The following is a 12,979-nucleotide window of genomic DNA, read 5'->3' on the forward strand; positions in this document are numbered from 1 at the left end:
TAAGACCAACAACTCATCAACTTAAAGTTCTTAAGGTGCAACCATCCAGCTAGTTTGTGAATTTTCTCAAAAGTCCATAATTAGGAACCGCTTTTACGATGACTTACCTATAAATACAGTATATTACAGAGAGAAAACTAGCAGTCAGGTACCCGTGTTACATTCATTATAATCATTCAGAGTGACTCAAGGAAAAAAAATAATTCTGATTACCTGGGCTTTTCTGGTACATCAGAAGGATTACTGCAAAATGGTTCCTGGTAAATAGTTTCTGAAAGGTCATGATCCAACAAAGTTGCCATAATTTCTTCTCTACTTGGTGGGGACATAAGTGGTTTTAGAATGTGAGCAGTTCGAGGGGTAAAAGTGCCGTTTTTTGATTGTGAGGGAGAGCTGGTAGACCTTGGTGAACTATCAGGAGTTGGTGTCAATATATCATTATTTCTTGAAACATACAATTCTAAATCTTCAGAGGCTGCATCCAGAAGTTCACCATCAGGGGAGGATAGTATTGTAGTAAAAGAGGTATTGACTGAGTCAAGAGACTGTTGCATCTCTTTTCTGGTATGACCTTGCATCCAGTCTGAAGTGCCTGGCTGTGAGAGGCTAAGAAACACCTCTTTGCTTACTGAACTCCTATTCAATCTGGATTTTTCAGTTAGACAGTCCTCTGCCTGCTGGACACAGAAAGAATCCATTATTGAATTAGAGCGAGTTGTTAGAGGATGAAAGCTACTTTTCCACTGGTTGTGGCGATGATTCTCATTGCTATCTATGGATGATTTCTCAAACAGTTCAGGACTTAGAGTACTAGATCTAATCCACGAGGCTGAGTCTGAGGCATGATGCTGGTCTTCATCGCACTTCTGGTTATCATGACTTAGAAACTCATTTTTTTCTATAGTTTGTCCTGGGAAAAGATCCTGAACTGCATCACTTAGGAATTTCTGAGGCAAATTCTGATCAGCTGGGACAAACTGACTTCCAGAATAAAAGCTACAAAACCCAGTTTGACCTATTGTATTAATATCAAAATTATAATTATGTTCAGGAGACAAGCTATCTTCAAGTGAATAACAACTCTCAAAACCTGGATCTGAAAAAAAGATGGGACTGTCATCTGATAGAGAGTTATCCAACTGGCCAGAGTTTTGTAAATTTAGAGAGTCTACTTTAAGAAGTTTGGGAATTTTTTCTTTAGGTTTTGTAGTTCTGGGAGTCCTAGGTTTTCTTGAAGATGTTACTGATCGTGTTCGTTTAATTGTTTTGTTTTGCTCAAGGGAACCAGAAGTATTTTTGTTTGGTTGATGTTTATTAGATAATGGGTCTTGCATAATATTTGCATTTTGTGCTTTCTGCTGTCTTTTCTGTAACAATTCTTTTAGAACTGCCAGTCCAGACTGGCCTTCACCAAATGCTGAAGGTGTTGACACATTTCGACTTTTACACTGAGAAAGTGCTTTGGTTTGTGAAATTGCTTCTGACAACGACCTCTGTTTTACCCTTTCAGGTTTAAAATTTGACATATCTAAAATAAAGCCCCTTTGTTTTTGCTCCCATGCTATTTGTTTGATTGGACTCCTCAAGGAAGTTACAAAGCAATTATTAGGCATTTGGCTTTCCTCTGAAGCTGCGTTTCCTGGAGAACAAGTTTCACTGTGCTTTGACTGTTCTGCCATGCACACAATCTGCTGCTGACTGTCTTTGCAATGCAAAAAATTAGGGGCGTACGCCTGGTCTGGCTTTGACTCTAAAGAATTACGATATTCATTTAACTTTCCGATAGATGACAAATAGTTTTTTTGTGTATTTGCATTCTCTTCTGTCTTTGGAGACATTATACCCGAAGATATCTGTGTATTCTGTGCTACCTGAGACAAATGGTTGGAAAGATCAAATATATTTTTTTGAATCAAGGTTGATTCCTTTAGAGTAAACATAGCATTTTGATTATGAGATCTCTGAACATTAATTTTTGAGATTCCAGGTCCCAAAGAACTACAAACAACTGATGAATGCAAATCATCTCGTGAGCTGGGGAATGTTTGCAAATCTACAGGCTTCTTGCTTTCTAAAAAAGAAGAAAAGCAGCCAGATAAATTCTGTTGTGCATGAATTCCAGTGGGCAGGGGAGCAGAAAGGGGATGATCTATAGCAGAGCCCATTAGTGACACATCTTTCTGTTTAAAAAGTAATTGAGAGCCTCCAGAAGTATTTGAAGTCTCAGACACATTCTGATGTTTCAGCACAAACTTAACTTCAGCACCAGACTGAGATTTTATTTTTTCATCTTTAATTGTTATATGCTTTCTTGACATAACTTTCTCATTTGTTTTTTGTTTCTGTTTTGCTCTCTGTTTCTTTTTTCCACCATCTCCTACTTTATTTGTCTGATTTCGTTTGTTCCTTTTCTTAGTAACTGCAGAGGGATTAGCAAGCTTAGTTTTTGATTTCTTAACCTGAGCTCTTGCTCGACTATTTTTTTCCATACGAGAGTGAACAGTCTTGTTATTACATGCATTCGGACCCTTAAAAAGCACTGCGTCTTTATCTGCAGCAGCCATCATTTCTTCCGCTCTTGGATCTGTGGGAGACCAGCAGCGAGGGGGAGAAGAATTTATGGGACTTGTGCTTCTCTCAGAAAGAAAACCTAGTTTAGACATAACATCACTATAATTCAAGTCACAGTCTTCGGTTTCAGCATTGTAAGATGGTGAGGGAGGAGACAGGATAGCATGTGACCGTTTTCGCCTGAAAGACAAAGTTCTTTTAATATTTTCACTATTTGTCCTTTGTTGCTTACCAGTTTTTTTCTTAGCAGACTTATGTTTTGATTTTCTTCTGTGACTTTTCTTTGGTGTTAGTGGATAAATGGGATATTTGGTTGCAGGGGAGTCAGGAACTTTTGGCCAAAAATCCTTCAAAGGTGCAAGCTTTTTATATAGTTCCATTTTTTCCTCTGTCAATATAACTTGTTTTTCTTTAGAGTCTATTTTTCCTAGCTTCACAAGCATATTTTTTCTCCCTCTAAATCTATTAATAATAATATACTTTATGATGACAGGGGGTAGCTTTTTAGACATTTTTCTTCGTTTTCGAGATTTGAGAGTTCCATCTAAACTTTCACCAATTTCCATGGGATGAGGTAGGCTAATTTTTGAGTTGTGTGTTACAAAACTTGACTCACTATCTTCAGTCTCATAATTTACCTTGCGTTTGGCTCTAAGTGTATATTTATTTCCATACAATCCAAAGGACTGCTCAGTTTCTAAGGTTCCATCTCCAAAGTGACAGTCTATAAAACTATCTGCGGGTGTTTTATTTTCGAAAGGTCCATGGGTGACTTTAATTAAATCACTGGCCAATTCATTATCCTTCTCAGGATTACTATTACAAGGATTATTTTGTATACAATTATCTTTTGTGGATACAGTTTCACTAGTTTTGGTAGAAGTTTCTTGATGACCTATAAGCTTCTTTTTATTCATTTTTAACCGGGGCTGTTTACTGCTGGGTTGTAGTTTGTATGTGACAGGAGAGAGTTTCTGTGGTCTACTGAGACAGTTAGAAAGAACAACACTGGGAAAAAACATATAATGTGCTGCTTGCTGGCTGAGGCTTGGCTTTTCTGTTTTATGTTCTTGAAACTCTTCATATCTAATTTTAAGTTTATTTAGCCCACTTTCATCAGCGATACTATCAAGAGAATGTACCATAGTTCTATTCTCTCCTGAGCATGACAGCAATTCACAATTTTCAGTTAATGATGAAGGGAATAAACTATTCAGAGCTGTGCTGTTTCCTTTTTCATTGCTTTCAGAGGATAATTTATTTTTTGAATGACTTAGGTCCGAAAAGTTGAAAGAATTTTTGCCCAATGTACTTTCACTACTATGACGGTTCATGTGTATAAAAGGGGCATCCTTATCAATTTTTCTAATATTTGTATATTTTCTACTTGGTGCTTGTCTTGTAACAGATGGAATATCTTCTTCATAATCAAAAATACTACTTTCACAGGAAGATACTGGGAGGATATCTTTCTTACTTTCTTTATGAGAGTTTTCTGAATGGACAGAATTGCTCAAAGATCCAGGGTATTTCATAGAGTAAGTGCTTTCATTTGTAAGAGAAGCAACTGAATGATCTAGACATTTTTCTATGTTGTTTGGCTGTGGAAGTTCTTCAATTAAATCTTCCTTATTCAAAACATGGGAAGAAAGGGCACTTGTGTGTTTACACTGAAAGGTAATCTTAGCAGAAGATGGGGGTTCTAATGTAGCAGCATCTTTGTGAAAGATGGAAGGTTTTACTGATAGCTTGCTCGTTGCAATTACAGAAGAGTGGGTCCTAGAATTTTCGTTGTTCAATGGATTGTCTGAAATCAGGAAAAAAAGAATTTATTTCACCTCCGTGCTTTTAATTTTTAAAATATTTTTCCATACTATCACCATGAAAGAAACTATATGAAAATAAGTTTCTATGCTTAAAATGATTATCTCAACAAAAAGGTCATTCCTATCATTAAGATAATAACTTAATCTAAATAATCAAGAGTCAGTTACACTTGATTATTAGTCGTTATCTACCCCTAATAAATTATATTAGGGGTGCCTGGGTGGCCCAGTTCATTGGGCATCTCACTCTTGATTTTGGCTCAGGTCATGAATCTCAGGGTCCTGGGGTCGAGCTCTGCATTAGGCTCTGCACAGAGCATGGAGCCTGCTTGAGATTCTCTCCCTCTCCCCCTACCCCACCCCTTGCTCATGTTCTCACTCTCCCTCTCAAAAACAACAAAACACAAAAATTAAAAAAAAAAGAAAGAAAGAAAGAAATATTACTATTCAGTGCCTTTGTGGTGAACAGGGAAAAATACTGTCACCTTGAAAATTTTTCATAAAATATGCTTCTTTGTATTATCACTTCAAATAAGCTTAGCATATTTTTTCTCAAGTTTTTATTTAAATTCCAGTTAGTTAACATCTGAACATATTTCTTACAGTTTCTTACGCTAAATGTTAACATGATAAACTGATTATAAAGTTCATGAAGTTTTAAATCAGTGATTTACAAATGTCATCCTCTTAGAAATGAGAAATAATCATATGTCCACATTCTTTAAAAAGAAAAAATGTTGGAGAAGGATGAAACATAATAGATAGTATTGTCGAAACCTCACACTTAGCCGATTTCATATGTGTGATTACAGTTTTCAAATCAAACACATTTTTAGCTGCTAAATCAGGAAATGTTCTCGGTGTATTAGTTTACTTACCACTATTTTCATCTGCAGTTCCATCTAACTGAGGTATAGAAAGATTGGCTAGAAGCAAACTGTTATTACTCCATTCCATTTCTTCTTCTGAAGATGAATCATCTTCCTCAGTTGAGCTTTTATGGGTATTTCTACACAGTGATCTAGAGAATATTAAGATTCACTAGTGAGTATGATCATAGAAAAAAGCATGTCAGATTTAAAAAACTGCTTAATCTGATGCTATGATAGTAAAATTGAAAAGCTCTGAAAATTATAACCTTAAAAAGAAAAGCAGATTTATTTTGCTTTAGTATCATGTCCTATAAAAAGTTATTGCAGATAAATTTAAAATGCTTTTCATGTGAGCTAGGAGACACCATCAGTCCTGTATTAAGCTCCACAATATCCTTGACTACCATATCTAAGCATGTTCTTCCTTATAGTCTCCCCTTCATCCTGATATTAGATATAGATAACAGCTTGGGTGAGAACCCAATAACTTCTAAAAAGGTGCCATCCTGGCATATTTTAAGAAATCTCCACAAATAAATATACAATCTCTACATTGTGAACTGGAAAAAACAAACAAAAAGGTAAGCAAGGGGGTACTCAGGTCAGGCTGAAAGAGGAAACAGGGATCAGAGGGGCTAGAAGTGGTACAGGTATTGAGTCAATCCCAGCAGAGGCTCTAAAGCAGGTTACTAAAGAATTCAGATGGACTGTGAAGTCCAGATAGATAATCTCTTCAGGTTTCATCTCTTAACGATTTAAATTTTTTCACTAGGTCCTAGCTTGATACTTTCCTTTCTATCCATACCTAAGTTTTTCTTTTGTCTCAAAAATTTGAAAATGTCCATTGTACCTACAACAGTTTCTCCATTAATCCTTTACCAAATCACAATTTGTCCTTAAATCGCTGTCTTAAGAGCTGAAAGAATTACTAGAGGTCATCGAGTACAATTTTCTGCTCAATGCAAAAACCTTATTTTTTAACAGATGACAAAATCTCCACTTTTACATTCTCAGTTAAGGGGCTTGCTGTCTCACAGGTTAATCTTTTCCATTATTAATTCTAGTGATTTTCTTCCTCTGTTACACAGAACTTTCCAAATTCCATTCATTATTCCTGCTTTTGTCCTGTGTTGCTATATGTAGCCTGTTATTTTCCACATGATAATTTTAAAATATTGGAAGGCATTTATAATTTGTCTTATAATTCCTCTCTAATTAGACCAAACATTATCTATTTTTCTTACTGTTCTTTAAAAGTGACAGTGTTGGGGATGCAAGCTAGTGTAGCCACTCTGGAAAACAGTATGGAGGTTCCACAAAAACTTGAAAATAGAGCTATCCTACGGCCCAGCAACTGCACTCCTAGGGATTTACCCCAAAGATACAAATGTAGTGATCCAAAGGGGCACCTGCACCCCAATGTTTATAGCAGCAATGTCCACAATAGCCAAACTATGGAAAGAGCCCAGATGTCCATCAACTGATGAGTGGATAAAGAAGATGTGGTATATACAATGGAATACTACTCAGCCAACAAAAAATGAAATCTTGCCATTTGCAACAACATGGATGGAACTAGAGGGTATCATGCTAAGCGAAATAAAGTCAATCAGAGAAAGACAATTACCATATGATCTCACTGATACATAGAAATTAAGAAACAAAACGGAGGATCATAGGGGAAGATAGGAAAAACTAAAAAAAGATGAAATCAGAGAGGGAGACAAACTATAAGAGACTCTTAATCATAGGAAACTGAGGGCTGCTGGAGGGGAGGGGGGTGGGGCGATAGGGTAACTGAGTGATGGACGTTAAGGAGGGCACGTGATGTAATGAGCACTGGGTATTATATAAGACTAATAAATCACTGATCTCTACCTCTGAAACCAATAATATATTATGTTAATTAACTGAGATTAAATGAAAAAAAAATAAATGAATAAAAATGACAGTGTTCACAGATTCTTCCTCTTCTTCCTCTTTTTTCCCTTTCCTGTCCTTTCTCAAGATTCTTAAAATATGGTACTCAGGGCAGAATATAACACCCAAATACAACTGAAGAACTTTTCTAGACACTATACTTCTATTTTTCAATCTCTCTCTAATGTGCATTTATCAAATGTTTAGGTTTATCTTCCCAAGGTTGACTTGGGCATGGTTTTCACAGATTTAGTCCAGTCAATGAACATATAAACATTCATTAATTGTGGGACAAACCACACCTATGATTTTAAACAGGCAGACACTATGATAACAAGTAGACAGTGGCTTTATAAGAATTTTATACATTTGAATGTGTATCTACTTAATACAGGTATAAAAGTATAAATAGCTAAATAAGATATCATCTAAGAAATTGTAGAAAAAAATGCTAATGATACACTGAAGGTAAAATCAAAGAAACAATACCAAAATAAAACAATCAAGAAAGAGAAAAACAAATGAAAATAAGAAAAAGTGAAATGCCACAAGATCAAATAGAAATATCAAATAGTCAACACTTTGCTAAAATTTGAAAGAAGCAATCCAATTTATTACAGCAAGACTTAAATACATCAAGTAAATACTGTAATTATTTTATTAATAAGATCCAAAATCTGTTAGAATAGTAAATGTTACCCTAGGTACAGCTGGTAGCTAATAATTAAATTCACTATTTTGGCAACCATACAACACTACAGACTTATTGTGTTCTTAATAAAGTAAAATCATGGCTTTCCCACAGAAATTGTTAACCCTAGAAGGAGCTGAAGGTCTACCTAGTCTGTATTTATAAAGCTGACTGACTGAACCTAGACATATGACTCTATACTTTGTTAGGCATCACCTATTCAGTTTCGAGGTATTTTTGGATCTATATTCTGTCATCCAGTGAATTACCAATCTCTAATATTTGTGACAGTCTCAATCCAATCTAGCATACTCGGCATTTAAGCATTTATGTTGTTTTTAAATGCAAAGTTATGTAAGTTCTTGTGAACCCACCTAATTGGTTACTGCCATGTAGTCTCCTTATCTACAAGAATGCTATGTTAAGACTTTACTTAATGTGTGGCTGAAATTAGGGCTCAATACGATTATAACATTCCCCTAAGTAACCATTTTTAAAAAGAATATAAAGACTGTAGAGAATGACTTGAACTCATGAAGGTCCCTGATATGCTCTGCTTCTCTAAGTGCCCATGTTTACTTTTAATAATCATAATTATTACCCCTATTATAAAGGAGTACTGGAGGCAAGGAGGAGACCAATTAAAAAATGAATCATAGTGTTCCAGATAAATGATAATGAAGGCCCGAACTAAGACATTTCCTTGGGAGGGAGGAGGGTGGAAGGATAGAACGACAAAGGAGGGCAAGTAAAATACAACACTGAAGTTGCAAACTTCCAGAAGTTGGGGGGAATTTATTATTACAGAAATAACAGAGAAACAAGAACAAAGCCATTTTTATAGGTTGATGTGGCTGAGGCATTTCCCAATAGGATATTTCATAGAAAGATTTATCGAGTTTATATTAAAAATTGAAGAAACTTATAGAAGAGCTACAAAAAATTTTATGTCTTTCACCTTTTTTTTTTTTAAACAGATAGGAAATATTGACAAAAGACATCTTATGACATTGTTGAGGGTCAAATCTATCAGGAAATCAAATACTGATTCTGTCTGGACCAGGTAGCATTAGTTCTTCAAAGGTCAAGAGCTGAGTCTTTGAATGATTTATCACTGTCACAGCAAAGGGAACTGGGTACATGAAGCCAGGAAAAGTATGAAATAATATTTTGCAGGTTAGGAATTCTCCACTCATAGAATGAAAATGGAATTCTCTGAGGGAGCATACTGTGAAAATATAGAAGAGAGGGTTCTGATGTGTACCCAGATAACAAGAGAAAATTTCAAATGAAGAGTTCAGAAGTTTTAGTATTGTCTACATAAGTTTAAAGGAGAGGTATACTCAGTGTTTCAGGCTTAGAGGCCTAATCTTTTTCTATACACAGAACATATAACTCAAACCAATCAGTCTCAGAAGAGACTAATTTGGAAAACCACAGTGCCACCTTATTCATTTAGCTTGAGAAATGAACCAGAATACCAGTGTCTGTTTCTGAGATTCTTTATTTACTTTTAATATTTAATTCCTTCAGTCTAATCAGACCTAAAGGCTGTTTCTTGTCTTCAAGCTGACTCTGTAACTGTTGCTGTAACCCATATAACTCTCGGAGGGTGTTCTTTTTCCTCAAGTTCAGGGATAAGGAGGCACTTCTACTTTGCCCCAGTTATTATCCACACATATTAATACTACATAAATAATTTCTAAAAGTTAGGTTTATGGGGGTAAAAGGAACTGGAGGAAGGTGGTCAAAAGGTACAAACTTAACACTATAAGATAAAGACTAGGGATGTAATGCACAACATGGTGACTACAGTTACCGCTCCTGTACAATTAAAGAGGAAAACTGTTAGAGTAAATCCTGAGAGTTCTCATTACAAGGAGAAAACTTCCCCCCGCTTTCCCCCCCTCCATTTCTTTTTATTACATCTATATGTGATGATGAATGTTAACTAAAATTATTTGTGGCAATCATTTCATAAAATATGTAAAGTCAAACCTTTATGATGTACCACTGAAACTCATACAGTGGTATAGGTCAATTACATCTCAATAAAACTAAAAAAAAAAAAAAGCCACCTAGGTTTAATCTTCTAATAAATCTGGGAAAAAAACACCTAGGTTTAATCTTTTTGAATGTCAGCAACATTTTATTTTGCTTAGAATATGAGGTTTATGCCACAAGAAAAACAAAGCACTACTTTAAAGGGATTTAAAAGACAACTATTTAGTTTATAAGGTATTTATATTATGAATAATAGTAAAAATAATTTCTAATGAAAAATCAGTGATAATGACAACAGGAAATTATTAAAGTAACTGAAATAACTAAAAAGTTACCTCTTTTTGGCACAAGGTTCTTCAATATTGCTGTCCCATCTCTGAGACATCACCAAACTAAGCTCCATTTCTTCTTTTTCAATCTGTGGTTCATTTTCTTCATCGTCACTATTTTGGGGATTTTTAGTGTTTCCAAAGAAATGACATGGTGATGGCATCCTATTTCTTCCCCCCTGATATCCATCATTTTCCAAACCAGCAAGAAGATGTACCAGAGCCTCATCAGGACTACTGTCCACTATAAAACAAGTGAAGCATCACTAACAAATAACTTTCTAAGTAATTCAACAATTCAGATCAATTACAAAACAACAAAATCACAGATGCTGGCACATACTGAAAAAATACAGCTATGCAAAGACTTTTGTGTTGATGTAGCTCTTTTATCAAAGTGTGGTGATCCTGGGACTCTTTGCATCGGAATGATTTTGTGTCCTCATCAAAAAGAAGATTCCCAGAACCCATCTTCTATCACCTGAATCAGAACTTCTGAGCTAGGGCCCAGGAAGATGCACTTTAACAAGCTGTCCAAGCTCTTACTGCACAATTAAGGTTGAGGAGCACTAAACCAAATAGGGTCCCCAGTGTTCAAAACAAAATCAAAATACGTAATAAATATATGAATTAATGCTAAGGAAGAAGTGCCTTAAAAACAGTGCACGTGAACACCTTATTCTCACTTAAGTTTTATTTAGCTCACAGGATAGTTAAATGAAACCTGTAGTTAAAAAACACAAGAGAGCTTTAAAGTGGTCAATGACATTACCTAAAAAATCTTGAAGATGACAATGAGATGCCACTTCATATACACTACGCTTGCCAAATCAAGACAAGTAGTAAGTATTGGCAAGGAAGTAGAAGAAATTGTAACATTCCTACATTCCCATCAGACTGTAAAAATGGTGCAGCAGCTTTGGAAAAAAGTTTGATGGTTTGTTGAAACGTTCAACATAGTTACCATATGATACAGCAATTCCACTCCTGGTATATAACCAAGATAACTAAAAACATATGTCTACACAAAAACCTATACATGAATAACCACAGCAGTATCATTTGTAATCGCCAAAAAAGTGGAAACAATGCACATATCTATCATCTGAAGAATGGATAAATGAACTATGGTGTAGCCATATGAGGGAATATTATTCAGTAGTGAAAAGGAACGAAATACTGACACAAGCTACAACTTTGAATGAACCTTGAAAACATTATGCTAAGCGAAAGAAGCCACAAGCAAAAGGTTATATGATTCCATTTATATGAAATGACCCAAATAGGTAAATCCAGTAAAAAAGAGAATAGATCAGTGGTTGCCAAGAGCTGAGAAGAGGGAAGAATGAGGAATGACTGCTAATGGCTATGGGGTTGCTTTTTAGGGTGATTAAAATGTCCTGGAATTAAAGAGTGGTGATGGTTGCATAACCCTCTGAACATGATAAAAATCACTAAACTGGGGGCGCCTGGGTGGCTTGGTCAGTTAAGCATCTGCCTTCGGCTAAGGTCATGATCTCAGGGTCCTCAGATCGAGCCCCATGCCAGGTTCCCTGTTCGGCAGGGAGTCTGCTTTTCCTTCTGCCCCTCCTCCCTATTTGTGCTCGCTCTCTCCCTCAAATAAATAAATCAAAATCTTTTAAAAAATCACTGAACCATACACATTAGAAGGTAAATTTTCTGCAATGTGAAATATCTCAATAAAAGGTATTATTTAAAAAAACGGCGGGGTGCACCTGGGTGGCTCAGTCAGTTAAACATCCAACTCTTGATTTTGGCTCAGGTCATGATTTCAGGGTCGTGAGATCCAGCTCCACATCAGGCTCCACACTCAGCAGGGAGTCTGCCTGAGATTCTCTCTCTTTCTTTCCTTCTGCCCCTTCCCCCCAATGCATGTTCTCTCTCTTGCTCTCTCTCTCAAATAATAAATAAATCTTAAATAACAAATAAAATGTAAATCTTAAAAAAAAAAAAAAGACCATGAAGATGGAGGTTTGTTCTAATCCACAGCTTTTTTCTCTGTAAAATGAGATAATGCACTCCCTATTTACTAAAATATCAGGTTTCAGGTGTACTTCATTGACATTAAAGAAACTGGTTCAAGTATACTACGAAATATAAAGGCAAAAATAAAGCTGTTTGCTTAAAAGAGCCATTTTGGCAAAAATGTCTTTTTTTTTTTTTTTTAAAAAAAAGATTTTATTTATTTGACAGAGTGAGTGAGTACAAGAAGGGGGAGCAACAGGCAGAGGGAGAGGGAGAAGCAGGCTCCCTGCTCAGCAGGAACGTGGGCTTGATCCCATGACCTTGAGATCATGACCTGAGCCACCCAGGCGTCCCACAAATCTTTTCTTAAACCTACAATTGCAGTTCATTTTTCCTGTCTCATTCTTAAAAAAAGATTAATATTAGCAAATGAATTATAGATATTTGACTTTCAGATCTTTGACTAACATTAAGATTGCATTTTTGCAACCTTAGGCAAGGGGGAATTTATCTACTGATGATACATTCTATTTGCCTAATGTTATGAAATAAGGATATGTCTCAGTCTCTTTCTCAATTCCTTCATTTTCTCTATGTCCCTCTCTTTCAGCTGCTTATTTTTTCTCTGGATCATTTCTTTCTGCATATGCCATTCATTTATAAAGGAAAAAAGTTTTCTACTCCTGTCTCAAATGTTCTTGATATACGACTGTGTACAATAATTTTGGTATTGTTCCTAGTCAGTCAATTTGTGTTCCATTCAAATGAAAATGAAGATAA

At 35.7% G+C, this 12,979-nt stretch overlaps 1 protein-coding gene across 5 annotated transcripts in view; it reads right to left on the minus strand.

The window, feature by feature from the left end:
- Positions 1–12,979, minus strand: part of REV3L (REV3 like, DNA directed polymerase zeta catalytic subunit) — a 170,700-nt gene that overhangs the window by 77,627 nt on the left and 80,094 nt on the right. For all 5 annotated transcript variants that reach the window (XR_004628083.1, XM_034668994.1, XM_034668992.1 and 2 more), the window contains exons 11-13: positions 10,220–10,457; positions 5,276–5,418; positions 214–4,378 (exon numbers count right to left, since the gene is read on the minus strand). Coding sequence is in view for 4 of the 5 variants with exons in the window: in XM_034668994.1 (XP_034524885.1) it covers positions 214–4,378; positions 5,276–5,418; positions 10,220–10,457 (4,546 nt within the window). In the remaining variant the exon portion in view is untranslated. The remainder of the gene's footprint in view (positions 1–213; positions 4,379–5,275; positions 5,419–10,219; positions 10,458–12,979) is intronic.

This window comes from Ailuropoda melanoleuca, chromosome 10, assembly GCF_002007445.2.
Source record: "Ailuropoda melanoleuca isolate Jingjing chromosome 10, ASM200744v2, whole genome shotgun sequence".
Lineage (NCBI taxonomy): Eukaryota > Metazoa > Chordata > Mammalia > Carnivora > Ursidae > Ailuropoda > Ailuropoda melanoleuca.